The following is a 22,152-nucleotide window of genomic DNA, read 5'->3' on the forward strand; positions in this document are numbered from 1 at the left end:
GCACAAGCACGGACATGATCGACCCTCACAACCCAAGCACCACTCACACACCGTCACGTTCGCTTTGCAACAACTCCACCCGACGCCTCACGCCCCCATCAAGGACTAATCCCAACGAAAGCACAAAACACCAGGCAAGGCCGAGCAAGCACCACTTGGCAAGGAAGGAAAATAATATCCGAAGGTAACAACCAACGAAGAGATCAAAAGCGAACCACATGGCTCCAGGACGCACCCACCGCACAAGCAACCAACACCGGAACCCAACCAAAGCATTATTGCAACAACCGCAGGGCACGCCTTAACAAGGCCCGACGCATCACGACCATGTCCGTTCAACATATACATGACCGCAAGCAACTGATGTCAACCTTTGGCACATCATGCGGCATCCCTTTCAAAGTCGTGATACAACTAGCCAATGATCGAAAATGCCCACGAGAGACCCGACGCATCACGACCCTGTCCATTCAACCTATACACGACCGCAAGCAACTAATGGCAGCCTTTGGCACGTCCTGCAGCATCCCTTCCAAAGTCGTGATACGACCGGCCAATGATCGAGCATGCCCACGAAAGGCCCGACACATCACGACCCTGTCTGTTCAGCCTATACATGTCCGCAAGTAACCAATGGCAACCTTTGGAAAGTCTTGCGGCGTCCCTTTCAAAGTCGTGATACGACCAGCCAATGATAAAAAACGCCCATGAGAGGCCTGACGCATCACGACCCTGTCCGTTCAACCTATACACGACCGCAAGCCAACCAATGGCAGCCTTTGGCACGTCCTACGACATCCCTTTCAAAGTCATGATACGACAGGCCAATGATCGAAAATGCCCATGAGAGGCCCGACGCATCACGATCCTGTCCGTTCAACCTATACATGTTCGCAAGCAATCGATGGCAGCCTTTGGCACATCCTGCAGCATCCCTTTCAAAGTCGTAAAACGATCGGCCAATGATTGAAAATGCCCACGAGAGGCCTGACGCATCACGACCCTGTCCGTTCAGCCTATACACGTCCGCAAGCAACTGATGGTAGCCTTTGGCACGTACTGCTGCATCCCTTTCAAAGTCGTGATACGACCGGCTAATGATCGAAAATGCCCACCAAAGGCCCGACACATCACAACCCTATCCGTTCAACCTATACACGACCATAAGCAACCGATGGCAGCCTTTGGCACGTCCTGCGACATCCCTTTCAAAGTCGTGATATGATCAGCCCATGATTGAAAATGCCCACGAGAGGCCCGACGCATCATGACCATGTCCGTTCAACATATACACGTCCGCAAGCAACCGATGGCAGCCTTTGGCATGTCTTGCGACATCCTTTCCAAAGTCGTGATACAACTGGCCAATGATCAAGCACGCCCACAACAGGCCTAACGCATCACAACCCTATCCGTTCAGCCTATACACGTTCGCAAGCAACCAATGGCAACCTTTGGCACGTCCTGCAGCATTCCTTCCAAAGTCGGGATACGACCGGCCAATGATCGAAAATGCCCATGAGAGGCTCGATGCATCACGACCCTATCCATTCAGCCTATACACGTCAGCAAGCAACCGATGGCAGCATTTAGCACGTCCTACGGCATCCCTTTCAAAGTCGTGATATGACTGGCCAATGATAAAAAATGCCCATGAGAGGCCCGACGCATCACGATGCTATCCGTTCAGCCTATAAACGACCGCAAGCAATCAATGGTAGCCTTTGGCACGTCCTGCGGCATCCCTTTCAAAGTTGTGATACGACCGGCCAATGATCGAAAATGCCCATGAGAGGCCCGACGCATCACGACCCTATCCGTTCAACCTATACACGACCGCATGCAACCAATGGTAGCCTTTGGCATGTCCTGCGGCATCCCTTTCAAAGTCATGATACGACCGGCCAATGATCGAGCACACCCTTGAAAGGCCCGATGCATCACGACCCTGTCCGTTTAACCTATACACGATCGCAAGCAACTGATGACAGCCTTTGGCACGTCCTGCGGCATCCCTTTCAAAGTTGTGATACAACCGGCCATTGATCGAAAATGCCCACGAGAGGCCTGACACCTAACGACCCTGTCCGTTCACCTTATATACAACCGCAAGCAACCGATGGTAGCCTTTGGCACGTCCTGCGGCATCCCTTTCAAAGTCGTGATACGATTGGCCAATGATCGAGCACGCCCACGAAAGCCCCGACGCATCACGACCCTGTCCGTTCAGCCTATACAAGTCCGCAAGCAACTAATGGCAACCTTTGGCACGTCCTGCGACATCCCTTCCAAAGTCGTGATACGACTGGCCAATGATAAAAAATTCTCACGCGAGGCCCGACACATCACGACCCTGTCGTTCAGCCTATACATGACCACAAGCAACCAATGGCAGCCTTTGGCACGTCCTGCAGCATCCCTTCCAAAGTCGTGATACAACCGGCCAATGATCGAGCACGCCCATGCAAGGCCCGACGCATAACGACACCGTCCGTTCCACTTTGCGTGGTCATGCGGCATCCCTTTCGGCATCGTGATACCATCGACCATGCACAGGCACGTCACATGCTAGGCAACTAGAAGTTTCTTTCATTCGATAGCCCACATTGTTAGCCACTACAGTTGCCAGCGACCCTAGGCATGCTTGTTGTGCCATGCGTGGCCATGCAACAAGCACATGGCTTGCATGGCTGCTGCATGCCTTAGCACCCTATGCTGTTGACTACCTGCCCCCCCTTATAATAGCATTTTGAGCAATCCTTTGAGTGACAGGAGGAAACATTGGAAATTTTGAGAAGTCATAATTGGGGTTTTAAAAATATGAACTTATTATTTTGACTTGATTTTTTGTACAAAGGCAAGAAATAATTCAACAAATACTAGGAAAAAATTTTTAAAAAATTTGGGAACAAAAAATATTTTTTTAATTTATTTATGAAAATAATTATTTAAAAATATTTTTAATTACAAAAAATATAGAAAGTTATTTAAAAATATTTTTGAAAATCGATATTTGTCTCCCAAAAATATTTGGAAGAGCATCTGAGCCAAAACACATTGTTGGCCAACGGTGGTGGTGACACAGTTGGCCTAGCATGCCACTCCGGGACCGGACCTGTCAGCTTGTTGCCAAATGGCGTCGCACCACCATTGGACATCGTGCATCAATCGTTCTGAGGGACACCCACCACCTCCGGTAACACGTAACCCACTCAAAGTGACTGCTTGGTTGGGGGGTCATCGAGGGTCAATAACTTGCGAGTGGACGGAGGCGGCGGGGGGCTAGGGGCGACACCCAACGGTGGCAAAGGAGGGGCCAACCACCGTGGCTGCTGGCACACCTAGGCATGCTGGCATGCTTTTTGTGCCATCCATGGCCATGCGACATGCACATGGCCTACATGGGTGCTGCTTGCCTACATGCCTTGGCACCCCATGCTGTTAACTACCTATCGCGCACTCGCGCCCATGCCAGCCCGCGCGCCCCAGCCCACGCCCATGCCTGCCCGAGCGCCCCACCCCAGCCCCAGCCCCTGCCCCCACGTGCGCCCCAGCCCTCGCCCGCTTGCGCGCTAGCCAGCGCCCGCTTCCCAGCCCGCCCGCGCTCCGGCCTGCCAACAATGCCCCGAGGCGCGCCCGCTTGCCAGCCCGCCATCCCCGCGCGCCACCCCAATGCCCAATGCCCATGCGAGCCACCCCATTCCCGCTTGCCCCCACGGTGGCGTGCTTTGGCGGCACCCTGGCCCTTGCGCGGGGCTGCCATATGCCCAGTCTAAGTCTAAGTCCCCATGAGGGCTTGCTTGGCTAATTTTGTCTAAGTCCCCGTAAGGGCTTGCTTGGCTAATTTTGTTTAAGTCCCCGTGAGGGCTTTTGGGGCAGCGTTAGGTTCGTCTAAGTCCCCATGAGGGCTTTTGGGGTGGCCTTGGGTTGGCTAATTTCGTATGAGTCGATCGACTTGGGGCTTGGGCAAGGGGTCGATTGGACTTGGTTTGTTGGGAAATGGCCAAGTCCCCCAAGTCTTGACTCTGAGACGGCGTGAGAGATGGGTAAGTCTTAACTCGCGGCAGGTCGGGTTTAGGTTCTTCAACCCATAACATAAGTCTCGCGGAGGCTGTTCTTCGTCGGGAGAGTCGTGGGGCCGGGGGAACCTCCGAGGCCGGGAAATGGTAAAGGGGTAAAGAAGAGGAGGGGGGAGGGACGAATCGGAGCGACAAAGGGCTGAATCTTAGTGGATCGTGGCAGCAAGGCCACTCTGCCACTTACAATACCCCGTCGCGTATTTAAGTCGTTTGCAAAGGATTCTACCCATCGCTTGGTGGGAATTGTACTACACGGCGGCCCGTGCGACTGGTCTACCTCGCAGGCTGCGCCAACGACACGTGCCTTTGGGGGCCAGACGGCCCCTACTGCGGGTCGGCAAACAGGCGGCAGGCGCGCACGTCGCTTTTAGCCTGAATTCTGACTTAGAAGCATTCAGTCATAATTCGACGCACAGTAACTTCACGCCACTAGCTTTTCAACCAAGCGCGATGACCAATTGTGTGAATCAACGGTTCCTCTCGTACTAGGTTGAATTACTATCGCGGCGCTATCATCAGTAGGGTAAAACTAACCTGTCTCACGACGGTCCAAACCCAGCTCACGTTCCCTATTGGTGGGTGAACAATCCAACACTTGGTGAATTCTGCTTCACAATGATAGGAAGAGCCGACATCGAAGGAATAAAAAGCTACGTCGCTATGAATGCTTGGCTACCACAAGCCAGTTATCCCTGTGGTAACTTTTCTGACACCTCTAGCTTCAAATCCTGAAGGTCTAAAGGATCGTTAGGCCATGCTTTCACGGTTCGTATTCGTACTGAAAATCAGAATCAAACGAGCTTTTACCCTTCTAAAGGCATCACAGACCTATTATTGCCTCAAACTTCCGTGGCCTGAAAGGCCATAGTCCCTCTAGGAAGCTAGTTGTGGAGGGTCACCTCCACATAGCTAGTTAGCAAGCTGAGGTCTCGTTCTTTAACAGAATTAACCAGACAAATCGCTCCACCAACTAAGAACGGCCATGCAGCACCACCCATAAAATCAAGAAAGAGCTCTTAGTCTGTCAATCCTTACTATGTCTGGACCTGGTAAGTTTCCCCGTGTTGAGTCAAATTAAGCCGCAGGCTCCACTCTTGGTGGTGCCCTTCCGTCAATTCCTTTAAGTTTCAGCCTTGCGACCATACTCCCCTCGGAACCCAAAAACTTTGATTTCTCATAAGGTGCCAGCGGAGTCCTAAAAGTAACATCCGCTGATCCCTGGTTGGCATCGTTTATGGTTGAGACTAGGACGGTATCTGATCATCTTCGAGCCCCCGCCGGCACCCCAGCCCCCGCCCCTGCCCGCGCGGAATCCCCCCACCCCCCGTGCGCCCCTGCCTGCCCACCCGCGCCCACGCCAACCCGCGCGCCCCAGCCCCGGCGCGTAATCCCCCCAAGCTCCGCGGGCCCCAGCCCTCCCACCCGCGCCCGCGCCTGCCCGTGCGCCCCAACCCCCGCCCGTGCGGGCGCGCCAACCCGCGCTCGCGTCCTAGCCCGCCCGCATCCTATCTCGCCGGTGCCCCGGCCTGCTAGCAATGCCCCTGCGCACACCCGCTTGCCAGCTTGAGCTTACCGACGGGTGACGATGACAAACTGACGGTCGAATTTCTCTGAAGATTAGGGTTTCTATCTCTCTCTCTCTCTCTCTCTCAGCTTGTTGAGTAAGGTGTGGAAGTGTGAGTGAAGAAGAGAAGACTCGTCCGATCGGGAATACGAATGTGGGTTTATTCATGAAACGATGTCGTTTTATGAATAACTAAACGACGTCATTTTTTAAGTCGGTCGGTTCGGTTTAGTCGGTTATTCCAACTCCAAAAATCGATAACCAAATCGATAACTGATTTTCTCCCCCCTGTTAACCGAACCAGTCACCCCTTTATAATTAACCAAACCGAACCAACCGGTTCGGTCGATTTGGTTCGGTTAGTTCGGTCTTACCGAACCATTGCACAACCCTAAATATAATACATGTATAATAATTATATACAAAATTTTATATAAAAATTAATTACACACTGAGAACAATTATCATAATTAATATTTCACTAAAAATATCATTAATTCTTGATGATAGAAGAACACTCAACCAGGTTATATTCATTAATCTAGCATATTAAGTTTGATATATTCATTAATCTAGCATATTAGCCTTCCTAGCTCTTTCTTTCTTAGCCATGTATTTAAGGCCTCTTAGCACTTATTTCCAGGGGAGAGGAGAAAAAGGGAAGAGATTCTGGCCGTTTTTCTTATTGTTAGCATTTTTCTATTTTCTTCATTTTGTCTCCATTTTGTCTCCATTTTGTCTTCCTTGCTGTAATGAAAGGCTAGAGCTATTGTAACTGGTTGTGTATCTTGAACCCGTGTGGAATCTGAGTCCTGGATGAGCTGCAAAAACCTGGTTTGTTTGTTTTAATCTTATTCATTTCCATTTGGTTTAGTTTGAGCAGATTTTCGAATGCATGGAGTTCATGGCAGGTTTGTGTGAATTTGCATGGATTCATTTTCTGTTAAATGCTTAAGAGAATAGTGTTGTAGCCGGTTGGTATAACATCTTGGAAATAAATATAATGTGCTTGAATGGTTGTTCTTGCATAGCTCCAGATGGGTTGAATAGAGAGTGAATGGTTGCATTTTGTTTATAAGAGATTTCTGTATTCATTTTGTTGTTCCAATCATTCTAATCCTTGGACGGTTGTTGGAGATGCTTTAAGTTTGATATCCGGAGATTAAAACATCTAACAAGCCAAGATTTATAGGTTGGACGAGGAAGATTTCACAGAGGGGACAAATACACAGCTGGTTGCATTTCATTTACTGATTTTCATCTATCCTTGTCTTTCTGTTTTGTTACTTAGTTTTCTGTCAAACCCCCCCCCTAAACAAACTGTTGTTTATATTGGTTCTCCTTGTTGGTAGAAGAAAGTGAGGCTCCTTGTGAGAGACGACCTAGGGTGCACTTTGCTGCAAACTAGAGAAGAGATACATAGATATCTAATCTGGAGTGGTTCGACAGCCGCCGTCCAGAATTTTGGCGCCGTTGCCGGGGAGCCAAGTTTTTCTTCTAAAAACATAGAGGACCGACCCTATTTTCTGTTTGTTTTGTTTTCTTGTTTGAGTGTTTTGTCTATTTTGTGTTCTTGGTGATAAGGTTATCAGCTGTTGCTCACAAACTTGAAGAGCTATTCTGTTCTGTCCTTGAGATAAACTGATAGCAAGCAGCAACAGAAAAGCCTTATTTTCCTTTTCGATCTTCTTTTTGTGTGTGTATTTTCCTTTTCTATTTTCTTGTTTCTAGAATTATTTTTGAACAAAGAAGTGGCTGTTGGAGAGGGCTGCACGACCTACAACTGGAAAAGCAACCCTGCAGCAACTGAAAAAGCAAAAAAAACACTTGCAGTCCTTCTCTGGTTTTCAGTATCACTACCTTGTGTTCTTGTGTGGTCTTCATGTGCTCTGATAGGTGCTGAAAAGCAAGCTCACAGCAAGTAGACAACCCAACAAAAAAAAAAAAGGGGGCTGCAGCAGATCAGGAGCATAACCGTTTTTTTCCTTTATTTAGAGAAAGCTGAAGTCCACTTGTCTACCTCTGACAGCAGATCACTTGACCAAGAGGACATTCCGTTTTTCTTTTTCACCTTTTCCTTTTATTTTCTCTCTTTTAACATTCATTTTAACGTTGTCTTTCCCTTCCCCACTAATCTTCCTTTTCGTTTGGCAGATAGGCACCAGCAGCTGCAACCAAGAGAAGATCAGCCACAACAGCCTTCCATTTAATAGCGTTTTTGACCACCTCCATGACAGATAGCAAGATTTAAGGATTGAGCTCGAGATACCGGTTCTATCCTCTTTCTTTCTCATCCCTACTTGATATTATTTCAAGTTCATATGCCCCCTTGATGTTTTCTTGCATATAGAGTGGTTTCTGAGGCAAAATAGGGGCCGGTTTGAGGGAAAAATCAGTTTTCTCGGTTACTGTTCACAGCCTTCCACTTGCTCCGATTGAGCTGATTTTTGGTCTCCAAAGAAATGGGGGTGTGAGGATCAAGAGTCACAGATATGCTGTGAGGAGAGCGTTTTTTGGCCAAATTCCAACGTTTATACCACTTTTGGGGCCATTTTGTGTGGTTTTTAGTGTTTTTAGGTCCCTCAATGTTTTTGTGTTGAAATTTTGTGAAAAATTGCATAAAAAAATCATCTAAGGGCTTCTTATTTGACACGTTTTGTGTTTCTGTGTTTTTATGTTTTTGAGTTCTTGGTATGCATAGGTCATTTTGTGTGCTATTTTTGTGCTGATCTCTAGTGCATGACCAAGTCCTCTAAGGAAAAATTACTTGATTTGGATCTTGAATTAGAGAACACTCTTAGAAGGCAAGCTAGATAGCTTAAGTCTCGGGATAGGATTGACCCTAACAGTGTTTCTAATACGTCATCCGAACCTATTCCAGAATTCATCAATATGGCAGATAATGGTAATGGAAATAATGGTAATGGCAATAATGGAAATCATGGAAATAATGTAAATCATGGTCATTTGGATGGTAAAACCATTAGAGAGCTGGCTGCACCTGATGTGCATTATCAGCCTCTATGTATTCAATACCCACAGTTGGATGCTAACTTTGAACTAAAATCTGGATTGATCCATTTGTTGCCCAAGTTTCATGGTCTTGCAGGAGAGGATCCGCACAAGCATCTGAAAGAGTTTCATGTTGTTTGCTCAACCATGCGGCCACAAGGAGTAGATGAAGAGCAAATCAAGCTGAGAGCCTTCCCATTCTCACTTGATGGATCAGCCAAGGACTGGTTGTATTACCTGCCACCAGCTGCTATTACCATCTGGGATGGATTAAAACGGATCTTCATGGAAAAATTCTTCCCAGCCTCCAGAACAGCATCAATAAGGAAGGAAATTTGTGGTATAAGGCAGATGAGTGGTGAGACTCTACATGAGTACTGGGAGAGATTCAAGAAGTTGTGTTCCAGCTGTCCTCACCATCAGATAAGTGACCAACTCCTAGTTCAATATTTCTATGAAGGTCTAATCCCCATGGACAAGTACTTGGTAGATGCTGCAAGTGGAGGAGCCTTGGCAGAGAAGACCCCAGCAGCTACACAAGAGCTGATATCAAAGATGGCACAAAATGCCCAGCAGTTTGGCACCAGAATTAACACTCCTACAAAAGCCATCAATGAAGTCAGTGTGGCTGCCACTATGGACCAGCAAAGGATAGAAAACAAGCTTGAGGAATTAGCTTCCATGGTCAGGCAGTTGGCATTAGAGAGAAAGCAACCCCAGCAACAGCTTTGTGGCATTTGCTCCTTGCCATCCCATATAACAGACCAATGCCCACAGTTGCAAGAAAATAATGAGATCTGTGCAGGCATTTTTCCTGGTAGACCATTCCAGCACCAGCAGCACAGCCAACCACAACCTCCAAACAGATATGATCCATATTCCCCCACCTACAATCCAGGTTGGAGAGACCATCCGAACCTCAGATATGGCGGCCCTTCCAATCAACATGTGCAGCAGCAGCCATACCAGAATCAACCATTTCAGCAGAGGTTCCATCCTTCAATTTCCAACAACCATGCTCCACCACCAAGGCCGAATCAAGCCATCCAACAAGCACCTCCATTACCCAAGTCAGAACCTAGCTTGGATGATCTTGTTAAACAACTAGCAGCCAATACACTCCAATTCCAGCAAAAAAAAGAAACCACAATTCAAAATTTGGAGACCCAAATAGGCCAACTAGCCACAAACATCAATGAGTTAAGGAGTCAAGGTTCGGGGCAGCTTCCTTCACAACCAGTTGCCAATCCGAGGGGTAATGTTAGTGCCATCATGCTTCGAAGTGGGAAATAAGTAATCATCCCAACCCCTCCACCATCATCAAACATGAAGCAGCATGTAGAGGGTAGCAAAGAGCAGCAACCCTCCTCAATCCAAGAAGCCAAGCAGCCAAACTCCAACTATCAAGAACAATGAGAGTCTTCCAACAACCAGCCCCTGCCATTCCCACATCGAGCAACACAAAACAAGAAAAGAGCAGAGGTCAAATTAGATAAAGAGATTTTGGAGACATTCCAGAAAGTGGAAGTCAATATACCCCTCCTTGAAGCCATCAGACAGATCCCCAAGTATGCAAAATTTCTCAAAGATTTGTGTACGCACAAGAGGAGATTAAGAGGGAACGAACAAGTCAACCTTGGAAGAAATGTCTCTGCCCTTATCCAACTTGCCATGCCAGCAAAGTGTAAAGATCCAGGGACGTTTTCCATTCCTTGTACTATAGGAGACATGCAATTTAGCAATGCTTTACTAGATTTAGGTGCATTCATTAATGTTATGCCTAACTCTATCTATGCTTCATTGCAATGTGGTCCTTTGAAGCCAACATGAGTGGTTGTCCAGCTGGCCAATAGAAGTACTGCACACCCCACTGGAGTCCTAGAAGATGTGCTGGTTAAGGTTAAGGATTTAATCTTTCCAGCTGATTTTTATGTTTTGAATATGGAAGATGACAGCACACTTGAGCATGCACCCTTGATACTAGGGAGACCATTCTTAAAAACTGCTATAACTATTATCAATCTGCACGAGGGTACACTTTCCATGGAATTTGCTGGTAACACAATTAACTTCAAGATACTTGATGCCATGAAATTCCCTGCTGAGGATCATTCCACTTTTCAAGTAAATAGAGTTGACCTGTTAGTGAATGAAGCATGTTCTGAGTCTTCTGATTTAATTGATAAACTCCCCACTGTGCATGAGTTCCCAGATACGATTATTTGCACTAATTGTAGTGATGGAGAGAGTCAATGTGCCGCATGCTTAGAGATTGCTGAATTTTTGCATAGGCATGAGTTTGATTTTGATGCTAACATTTCCCAAGTGGAAGATAGTGCTGCTGACCTTGTTGAGCAGGTTGATAGTGCTTTGGAGTTAGAGTTGCAGTCAAATAGGTCAGCCCCCTCTTTGCAGCAGCCACCTACCATTCAGTGCAATCCTTTGCCTCAGCACCTCAAGTATGCATTCTTGGAGAAAGATGAGAAGCTGCCAGTCATCATTGCAAATAACTTGCAGCCTGACCAAGAGAGAAAGTTGCTGGACGTGCTGAAAAAGAATAAGAAAGCAATTGGGTGGACTTTAGCGGACATAACTGGAATTAGCCCATCTGTTTGCATGCACCGTATCTTATTGGAGGAATGAGCAAAACCAGCAAGGCAGCCTCAAAGAAGACTTAACCCAACCATTCTTGATGTGGTAAAACATGAGGTAAGTAAATTACTTGCAGCCGGTATTATTTACCCTATTTCTGACAGCAAGTGGGTGAGTCCCGTGCAGGTTGTTCCAAAAAAGACGGGCATCACGGTGGTCCCAAATGAGCAGAATAAGCTTATCCCCATGAGAGTGAAGAACAATTGGAGAGTCTGCATTGATTATAGAAAGCTGAACCAAGCAACCAGAAAGGATCATTTTCCCTTCCCATTCATTGATCAGATGTTGGAGAGGTTAGCTGGTAAGTCACACTATTGTTTCCTTGACGGTTTTTCTAAATACTTTCAGATTTGCATAGCCCCAGAGGATCAAGAGAAGACCACCTTCACCTGCCCCTTTGGCACATTCGCTTATAGAAGAATGCCTTTCGGTCTATGTAATGCTCCAGGTACCTTTCAGCGATGCATGGTAAGTATATTTTCAAATTTTCTAGAGCATTGCATGGAAGTGTTCATGGATGATTTTTCAGTTTATGGCACTTCTTTTAATGATTGCTTGGTTAGCTTGGGTAGAGTCCTAGAGAGATGCATTGAAAAGAACCTTGTTTTAAATTTTGAAAAATGTCATTTCATGGTAGAACAAGGAATTGTTTTAGGCCATGTTCTATCTAAGAAGGGTATAGAAGTGGATTGGTATAAGGTTGATGTTATTGCTTCATTGCCTTACCCCACCTCTGTGAGGGAGGTGCGTTCTTTCCTTGGCCATGCAAGATTTTACAGGAGGTTCATCAAGGATTTCAGCAAGATTGCACTTCCACTTTCCCACCTTCTCTAGAAAGAAGTGACCTTCCACTTTGATGAGCAGTGCAAGCGGGCATTTGAGGAACTGAAGAGTCGATTGATTTCTCCACCCATCATACAGCCACCCGATTGGGAGTTGCCCTTCGAGTTGATGTGCGACGCCTCCAACTTTGCAATAGGTGCCGTCCTTTCCCAGCGTGTGGAGAAGAAATCCCATGTCATAGCCTACGCTTCGCGTACATTGGATGCGGCACAGACTAATTATACCACTACGGAAAAAGAGCTCTTGTCTATTGTTTTTGCATTGGATAAATTTAGATCCTATTTACTTGGTTCTAAAGTTATTGTCTTTTCTGACCATGCAGCTCTTAGGTACCTCCTGAAGAAGCCTGATGCCAAACCTCGTTTGATAAGGTGGATGCTCTTGCTCCAAGAATTTAACATTGAGATCAAGGATAAAAGTGGAGTAGAGAACTTGGTAGCTGACCACCTCAGTCTCATTCCTTCCACCTCAGATCAATCTGTCATGGACTCCCAGCCTATAAGGGATGATTTCCTAGATGAGTTATTATACCACATTCATGGTGCTGAGCCTTGGTATGCTGATTCGGTAAATTATTTAGTTGCTTCTGAATTACCTGCATATTTTAAGAAGGAACAGATAAATAAATTTAAGAGTCAGGCTCGGTATTATGTGTGGGATGATCCCTATCTGTGGCGCATGTGTAGTGACCAGGTCATCAGGAGATGTGTGCCTAACCATGAGTTTGCATCTGTCTTAAATTTTTGTCACACACTTGCATGTGGTGGTCACTTTGGTCCCCAACGTACAGCTAGAAAAGTCCTAGATTCTGGATTATATTGGCCTTCACTCTTTAAGGATTCATATGAGTTCTGTAAGAATTGCACATGTTGCCAACACACAGGCACTATATCACGTAGGAATGAAATGCCTTAACAACCCTTATTGTTTTGTGAAATCTTTGATGTTTGGGGCATTGACTTCATGGGTCCATTTCCTGTGTCATTTGGTTATGTGTACATTCTGTTAGCTGTGGATTATGTTTCTAAGTGGGTGGAAGCTAAAGCCACCAGGACTGATGATGGTTCTATGGTTGCAGATTTTGTTCGTTCTCACATCTTTTGCAGGTTTGGCATGCCCAGGGCCATCATCAGCGACCAAGGATCCCACTTTTGCAATAGAAAAATGGACACCCTACTTCGTAAGTATGGGGTAATACACAAAATGGCGACTCCTTATCATCCACAGACTAATGGGCAAGCTGAAGTCTCAAATAGAGAGATCAAGCAGATTTTGGAGAAGACTGTCTAGCCCAATAGGAAAGACTGGAGCAAGAGATTAGAAGATGCGCTATGGGCCTACCGCACTACCTACAAAACCCCCATCGGCATGTCCCCCTACAGGTTGGTTTTTGGAAAAGCGTGTCACTTGCCGGTGGAAATAGAGCATAAGGCATATTGGGTGGTGAAGCAATGCAATATGGACATTAGTCAAGCGGGGTCCCAAAGAAAGCTCCGACTTCAAGAGCTTGAGGAGATTAGGATGGACGCATATGAGAACTCACGCATCTACAAGGAGAAGACCAAGGCTGTGCATGACAAGCTTATTGTGAGGAAGACATTCGAAGTTGGCCAGAAAGTTCTGCTATATAATTCCCGTCTCAAGTTGATGCCCGGTAAGTTACGTTCTCATTGGACTGGTCCTTTCATAGTTATTCATGTTTTTCCCTTTGGTGCAGTTGCAATCAAGGACGAGTCCAATGCAAAGCAATTCACAGTGAACGGGCAGCGGCTTAAGCATTCTACGAGAGCTTTCAGGAGCATATTGTGGAGGAGCTGCATCTCCTCAATGCCACCTCCATTTGATGCATCAGGTTGTTTCTCTCTCCCTAATATTTTACATTTACTTGTCCTATTCTTGATTGGAATTGCATGTTTACATTGAGGGCAATGTAAAGTCTAAGTGTGTGGGGGGGGGGGGGGCAGCATTCTTATTTTAGCAGCATTTTCTTTATCTTTTCATATTTCTTTTTCCTTGGGTCTAGTTGAGTCTGTTTGGCGTGGAAATGCAAGTTAAGTAATTAAGTCTAAAAGAACCCAGCATAATTAGAACTTCAATCTTATCTTCCTTGATTTCAAGTGACTTGGCAATGAGTTTGATTTGATAGATTGATTGAGTAGTCTACAGCCGTGAGGATTTTGAGCCTATTGTCTTTCTTGTGTGTGCATTCGCCTATCATGATCTCCACTCTAGAACTTGTTTTGATTCTTGGTTGAGGCTATATTTGTTCATGCATGACTCAAACATGATTAAGGCATTCTTTCTTGTCCCCACTTGGCCATTTTGTTATTCAAAAAAAAAAAAAAAATCAATCAATCCCTTTCGCTTGCCACTTAGAGCCATCATTCTTACCCTTCATTTTCATACACCTTTTTGGACCTTCCAACCTTAGGAAGAGGAATAGTAAGTGCATTCTAGAGAGAGAGATTGAATTCATCAAGCAAGTCATAAGGCCAAAGGCCATTTGCATCCATGAAAAAGAAAAAGAAAAGCAAGCAAAGGATAAAATGGTGAGAAGGAGCGTAAAACGCACTCACCTCTTTCAAAAAAAAAATGAAAAATGAAATGAAAAAAAAAATTGATGAGAAAAAGAAGAAAGCAAAGTTGAGACAGAGCGTAAAACGCACTCAACCGAATAAAGATGCAATGTTTTTCATAATGCTTGGAAATTCTATCTCTTGATCTTGGAGTTGCATGAAGTGTTTTCTCGACCTAAGGCATGTTTTCCTTCATTGTTGTCTTTCCATTTCTTTCTTCCCCACATTACAACCCTGAATAAGTTCTTTTGATTTGTGGCATGCATGTGACATGGATAGTGGAGATTGAGAAGATAAACAAGCTTATGGTAGTGGAATTGTGATTGGGTGAATTTGAGCGAAACAGTCTCCACCACCTCTTGAGAGATTTTTGAGCATACACTTGTCCTGTGAGAGGCTTCTACTTTTGATTTGTCTTATTGAATGAATTGCCATGTCACTTGTTTTCTTGGAAGTAGAGGAAATATGATCTTTGAATGATGAATTCTCAAAGACTTACCTTGCATCTGATTTGTGTTTTTCCACATTTTTATTCTTGAGTCATAGAGTCTAGTGTTTTGCCCAGGAGTGCAAAAGTCTAAGTATGGGGGAGTTGATAGCATGCATATTTATGCTATATTTTGGCATTTCACCTCAGTCTTATTACGCCATTTGAAGTAATTTTTGCTGATCTTTCATGGTTTCTATTTTATTATACTTCAAATCGTCCTTACACTATTTTCTATCTTACTTCTATGGATCCAAGCTTGCTTAGCTTTAGGGAATATTGGATGGGCTAGAGAAGCAGCTGGAAAAGACTTGAAGTGGCTCATTTCGGACTTCATGAGGATAGGCCGGCCTTGGGTAATTGTGGGACTCATCTAAAGGAGCTTGGGCTCACTTTCAAGGAGCAAATTTGGGCTGCTCGATTTTGTTGTTTTGGGCTCACTTATCTCTCTTCTGTTTCTTCTCTTTTCTGTTGGACTAGGCCCAACCCTAGCCTTCCTAGCTCTTCCTTTCTTAGCCATGTATTTAAGGCCTCTTAGCACTTATTTCCAGGGGAGAGGAGAAAAGGGAGGAGATTCTGGCCGTTTTTCTTGTTGTTAGCATTTTTCTGTTTTCTTCATTTTATCTCCATTTTGTCTCCATTTTGTCTTCCTTGCTGTAATGAAAGGCTAGAGCTATTGTAACTGGTTGTGTATCTTGAACCCGCATGGAATCTGAGTCCCGGATGAGCTGCAAAAACCTGGTTTGTTTGTTTTAATCTTATTCATTTCCATTTGGTTTAGTTTGAGCAGATTTTCGAATGCATGGAGTTCATGGCAGGTTTGTGTGAATTTGCATGGATTCATTTTCTGTTAAATGCTTAAGAGAACAGAGTGTTGTAGCCAGTTGGTATAACATCTCGGAAATGAATATAATGTGCTTGAATGGTTGTTCTTGCATAGCTCCGGATGGGTTGAATAGATAGTGAATGGTTGCATTTTGTTTATAAGAGATTTCTGTATTCATTTTGTTGTTCCAATCATTCTAATCCTTGGACGGTTGTTGGGGATGCTTTAAGTTTGATATCCGGAGATTAAAACATCTAACAAGCCAAGATTTATAGGTTGGACGAGGAAGATTTCACAGAGGGGACAAATACACAGCTGGTTGCATTTCATTTACTGATTTTCATCTATCCTTGTCTTTCTGTTTTATTACTTAGTTTTCTGTCAAACCCCCCTTAAACAAACTGTTGTTTATATTGGTTCTCCTTGTTGGTAGAAGAAAGTGAGGCTCTTTGTGAGAGACGACCTAGGGTGCACTTTGCTGCAAACTAGAGAAGAGATATATAGATATCTAATCTGGAGTGGTTCGACAGCCGCCGTCCAATGACCTCTACTAGAAAATCTAGGGACTCATTCATAAAGATGAGATGGAAAGTCATAAATGAAGATATGACCATTTAGATAACAAACAAGATTATATCATTAGATCTATTACCCATACTAGATGTTATCTAAATCTAGTATTAAAGACACTAACACCAACAAGATCAAAATATCAAAACTCCCTTAAAAACAATTTAGTCGATTTCCTCGATTTCCCTAATTTTTGTAAAACCCTTGATAGTAAAGAGGAGTGTTTGAAGTTTTGTCATCATCAAAAAGTAAGAGATTTTTGTTATGTTTTTTTATGTTATTTTGATGATGAAAAACTTTCATTGTGGTTTATTTATGAAAATGATTTCATAGCTTTTGAAATTGAGGCATATCTTTGGAAGTTCAAAATGGGTTAAGGATGTTAATTTTTCTAATTACTTTGTCAAGCCGCATATAATTCAATTTTTCTTTTTGACAAGTATCTTATCTTGGAAATTATATCTTTTCCATTTAAGAAATATGGGTCATAAATCATATAAACATTGTCTATGTTGTTTTTCAAAAACCATATCCTTATTTCATATGATAATGGAAAAACTATCAACTTCTCCATGCAAATTGTCGAGTGATTTATGCCTTTGTCTTTTAGGCTGTCTTAAAAATAAAAAATGTCAACTTGTTGTTTTTAAAATGTTGACCATTTTATGTCTAAAAGCTAAAACAATCGACAGCCTTTAAGAATTGTCGACATGCATTTTTCAAGCTCTCAGTTGTTTGATTCTAAGTTCAAAAACAATCGACCGTAACTATAACATATCGACCCTTCCTTGAAATAGTCAACTTTATGACTAAGAAAGTCAATAAGTTGTCTATCCAAGTTGACTTCTTTTTCTTAATGTCGAAAGTTCTTGAAATCTTATTTGAAAATTCAAATATTTCAAAAGAAACAGTTAACTGATTGTATATATTTGTCAACAATATTTCTATTATGATATTATTAAAATAATAACTAGGTTTCAAGCATTTAATGCCGGACAAAAGTCATTTATTTCATTTTTCTCTTCATTAATCATTTTTTTTTTTGCCATATTTTTTTCTCTCTAGAATAATCCGATAGTTACTGGTGGCCACTAGGTGTTTTTTCTTTTCTAAAATCAAAGAAGGGATGAGAAGGACATAGAGGAAAGAGAAGAGAGAATAAAGGGTAAAAATGATTATTTTATTCTTTTGCTTAGGGGATGTTATCACTATTTTCAAAACATGAAGGATGGTTATTGCAATTACATCAAACCTTAGGGGTGTTATTGCAATTTTCCTTTAATATTTATTCGACCAATCAAAAGTTGAGACCCGCCCCCGCCCCCGCCCCCCCGTCCCCGTCACTGAGTTTGTGAAAATAGTAAGCTCACCAATCAATTGCTTTGATTTAATTGCATTTGCTTTCATTTGGTTTGTTGCAGATTCTTAAAAGGATTTATTGTTAGCATTTAATAAGGATTTGATTATTAAAAGGTAAAACTGAAGCACGAAATGGGGAGAGAGAGAGAGAGAGAGTTAATTGCTTTTGACAAGTGAAAAAAGATGAGAGCATAATTAGTCAGTTGAAAAAAAGTAAAGAAGAAGAGTGGGGTGGAAGTTGAGACATAATTGATCATCAAGTGGGAATCAGCTGTCTCATTGCTCCCATTTTCTATATATAATAAGATAAGAGGTCGTAATTTTTGACTAGTTTCCAAATAACTGAAATATTAATGGATAATATCACCTACTCCTCGCTGAAAGGCCATTGGAATTCTAATCATTCATATATATATATATATATATGTAAACTAGTTCTTCCATTTTCCAGAAGGGTTGAAATTGCCATAGTTAACCCTAACATCCTACCATAAACAAAGCATCTCTTCCAATCTTCTTGTCAAATAACATATACTTAATAGTGATCATCTTCTTCTATGGCTGCCACCATCAAGCTTCTTTCCCTACGACTAGCTCTCTTCCTTTGTCTCCTTAGCCCGGGTAATTAACTCTCTCTCTCTCTCTCTCTCTCTCTCTCTCTCTCTCTCTCTATCTAAGTTTTAGGGGTAAGTTTAGATTCTAAAAAACTCTGTAAGAAAGGAGTAGGTTGAGCCCTTCAACTCCACCTATTAGGTAGCGAGAGCTAAGTCCAAATTAAACTACTCTCGCTGTACTTAAGGGGCTATCGATGGAACCAATAGTAACCCATGTTAGTCTTCAGGGCTATTATAATGGTTTCCTTCTTCTTCTTCTTCTTCTTCTTCTTCTTATTTATTTTTTTTGAGTAAAAAGGGTAATTAAGTTTGGTTGGCTCCAAAGGACTCTTGGATGTATGAGCAGGCTTAGCCCCTGACCCCACCCAATAGATTAGGCTTAGTAAGGCTAAATTAATCCACATTAATAAACCTGCTTTTGTTACATCTGGAAGTCATTCGTTGAATCAACAATATTACCCTTAATTACTAGGTTCAATAGTAGTATTGTAATTAGCCCTTTTCCACTTTTTCCACAAGGGTTGCCATGCACCCTGCAGGTGGCCTCTTCCTATGTCTTTTTAATTAATTAACATTAATAATATATATGTTTTCTTATATATATATCCTTCACGAACTATATATATACTTAAAAATTTTATAATAATCTTGTAGGCAAATCAACAAGCAGTTACATATGCCGACATGTTCCAGGGGAGATTGCGATCGCCCAAGCTCGGACTGGAAAGCTGATAAAAGGCAAGCCAGAATGGAATGTGACGTTTAAGAACCCATGCATCTGCACCCAACTAGAGATCTTTCTTACTTGTACTGGATTTAAGACTGTTGAGAAGATTGATAGTCGTACCCTCCTCCTCCTTAGAGGTCGATGCCGCCTCTATGATGGTGCCCCCATCTATGGTGGTCATTCTTTGAGCTTCAAATATGCTTGGGACCACCCATATGCGTTCAAGATTGCTAATGCTACCATAGCATGCTCCTAATTAATTATTATATGACAAATAGCAATAATTAGTTTTCCGAGTTCGTATATATATATGGCTCCCTTGCCTTCCAATCAGCAATTGTCTAAATGTGGTAGCATTATATATGAGTTCGACTTTCCATTCGTGGCTCAAACTAGCTAGTGTCGTTGGTTTATCTTGCCAAAGTACGTATTGCTATACTTACTGAGCTTATCCTTTCCATATAAAAGTAGATACATTAATGAAGAACAAGTGTAATTTTTTTTTTTTGCTAATATATTAAAAAGTGTAATTAAAAGGTTGCTTTGTTAATGGGTGTACTATAATAAACTGTTTTAACTATATTTACAGTAGAAATTAAGGTTAAATTACTATTTCACAAATTAGGAAGGCCGCTATTGCAAGGGTTTTACTTATAGTGCGTGTAAAGAGTTTGGCAAACCATCCTTCTGAAATGTCTTAATAGTGGCATTTTAGACAAATCCGTTACAAGTCACTAATTTAGCGTTGGTTAAAATAAATAAAATAAAATTATATCAAAATAAGATTAGAATACTTTTCAAATCAAAATATGAAATAATTAGGATAAGATTGTAAATCATTCCATAATTTTTATCAAACTGTTTGTTAAATTTTTTACAATATATTAGAAGACATATGAGTCATTTTTTTTTTATGTATAAGGTTGAAGATATGCTTATATGGAGAGAGAGAGAGAGATTATCATATATGAAAAATGATAGATAAAAAGTCATAATTTCCTTTTCAATGGTCATCAGATAAGTTTAACAAGTACATTAGATAAGACAAAAGTTTAGAATATTTTTTATATTTTATTTTTTTTGATATATATTTTGATTAACAAACACTATCTAAGTGTTTAAGTCTCTTAATGCATGGTTGGCATTTCTCATAACTAGGATTCGTCTTTTTGGTTAGGAAAAAAAAAATCACTCATTTAAAAGTGTTTGTTTTCAAAATTTAAAAGTGCTATACATGAGGTTGTATAACTTTGTTGACAATTTTTAGTGAAATCCTTAGAAGTAGATGTTTGAAGGACAACTTAATTATGATATTCACCCACTATAAGAAAATAGTTGATTTGAGACAAATTTTAACATATTTTATTTAAAAGGTTTAAAATGCATTTTGAGATAAAAAAAAAAAAAAATCCATCTTATATTAAAACAGATTTTGAGATGGAAACAAGTCTACTATAAAATTGAAATGAATTTTGAGATCAATTATTATCTATCTCAAATTTGAGACGAATTTTGAGATAAAAAAATATTTATTCCATATTTAAAATAATTTTTTAAATAAATCGCTATTCATCTTTGATAAACAAATTCACAAGTCTATGAAATTGTTCAAATAATAAAGTAGTGAATGAAATATAGTTTCTTCGAGATTCTATGTCAATTATCAAAATTGTTTTGACCCTATTATTTTTTAAATTATTTAGAAAATTTGTAACTAAACTAAAATTAAATAAAATAGAACTAATTAATTTAATTTCAACTAATCAAAGAATAACAAAAAAAACCAACATTAATTTAAACATCAGGGTATTTTGAATTCACTTAAATCAATCATATCTAATTTATTTAACTCACAATCCAACTTTAATTATATATGCAGTGGTTGAAAAAATCTAAAATAATTAATGCTCTCCCAAATCATACCAATTACATTGAACAAATTTATTATTTATTTTTTAATAATAATAATAATAAATATCAACAAATTTATTAAGATTAATAGTTATTCAATTTAATTTCATATAAGTCAACTCTTTACTTTTGTTCTAATTATTTTTTTATGGAGTTCCTTACCTAACTCAAATTATGAAACTTTCCCTCTTATCTCATTTCATAATAATAAATTAATTAAATATGAATCAAATATTTAATAATTTTAAGAGCAATAAGACATTCTTTATAAATATAAATTAATTGTCAACGATTCAGCCTTGCCTCCTGGTTGGGCGGTTGCTGCCTTTTGCGGCGGCTTGGCTTCCCCAAAGGCCTTGCGGCGACTTCCGCTTCCTCCGTCACTTTTTCTTGCCTTCCAACGACTGCTTCTTCCTTTCTATTATCCTTTTCTTTCTTCTCAATCTTATTCTCCTTATCTCCCTTCATCTTCTCTTCTTGCCGGAATTCCCTCCTGCTTCTCTTTATCTTCTCCTTCCCTCCTTTTCCTCCCATTTCTCCTTTTAATATTAATCTTTCAATTAATTTATAATAATAATTTTCAAATTAATATTATAAATTAATTTATAATTTCCTCTTTAAAGCCCAATTCTTTAAATTTGTTTCCTTTGCTTGTTTCTTACAAAAAGAATTCAAATTATATAAAATTCATATAAATTTACATTTTAAGTAGAAAAAATAGCAAAAATTTAATATCAAAATTAAACAATTATCCATCACGATTTTGAGTTAAATTTTGAAATGGGTTATTTTTGTCTTAGATTTCAGACATATTTTGAGGCAAAAAAGAAATTGTCTAAAATTGGAGACGGATCTTGAGAAGAATAATATTCGTCTCAAATTTCAGATGAATTTGCATACTAATTTTTTTTTGGTTTCAAATTTTGAGACAA

General features: G+C 41.4%; 1 protein-coding gene across 2 annotated transcripts in view; it reads left to right on the forward strand.

Annotated features, from left to right (window-relative positions):
• LOC127790017 (TPD1 protein homolog 1A-like) overlaps window positions 1–19,688 on the forward strand; it is a 48,122-nt gene extending 28,434 nt beyond the window's left edge. Inside the window, exons 1-2 of one of the 2 annotated variants that reach the window (XM_052319223.1) lie at window positions 18,438–18,589; window positions 19,237–19,688. In XM_052319223.1, coding sequence (XP_052175183.1) covers window positions 18,526–18,589; window positions 19,237–19,565 — 393 coding nt within the window. In that variant the 5' untranslated portion in view covers window positions 18,438–18,525 and the 3' untranslated portion in view covers window positions 19,566–19,688. Of the gene's footprint in view, window positions 1–18,437; window positions 18,590–19,236 lie in introns of those variants that run through there. The other variant, XM_052319224.1, reaches the window with a different exon arrangement.
• Window positions 19,689–22,152: the final 2,464 nt, after the last annotated feature.

Source organism: Diospyros lotus, chromosome 14, assembly GCF_014633365.1.
Source record: "Diospyros lotus cultivar Yz01 chromosome 14, ASM1463336v1, whole genome shotgun sequence".
In the NCBI taxonomy this organism is placed as follows: domain Eukaryota; kingdom Viridiplantae; phylum Streptophyta; class Magnoliopsida; order Ericales; family Ebenaceae; genus Diospyros; species Diospyros lotus.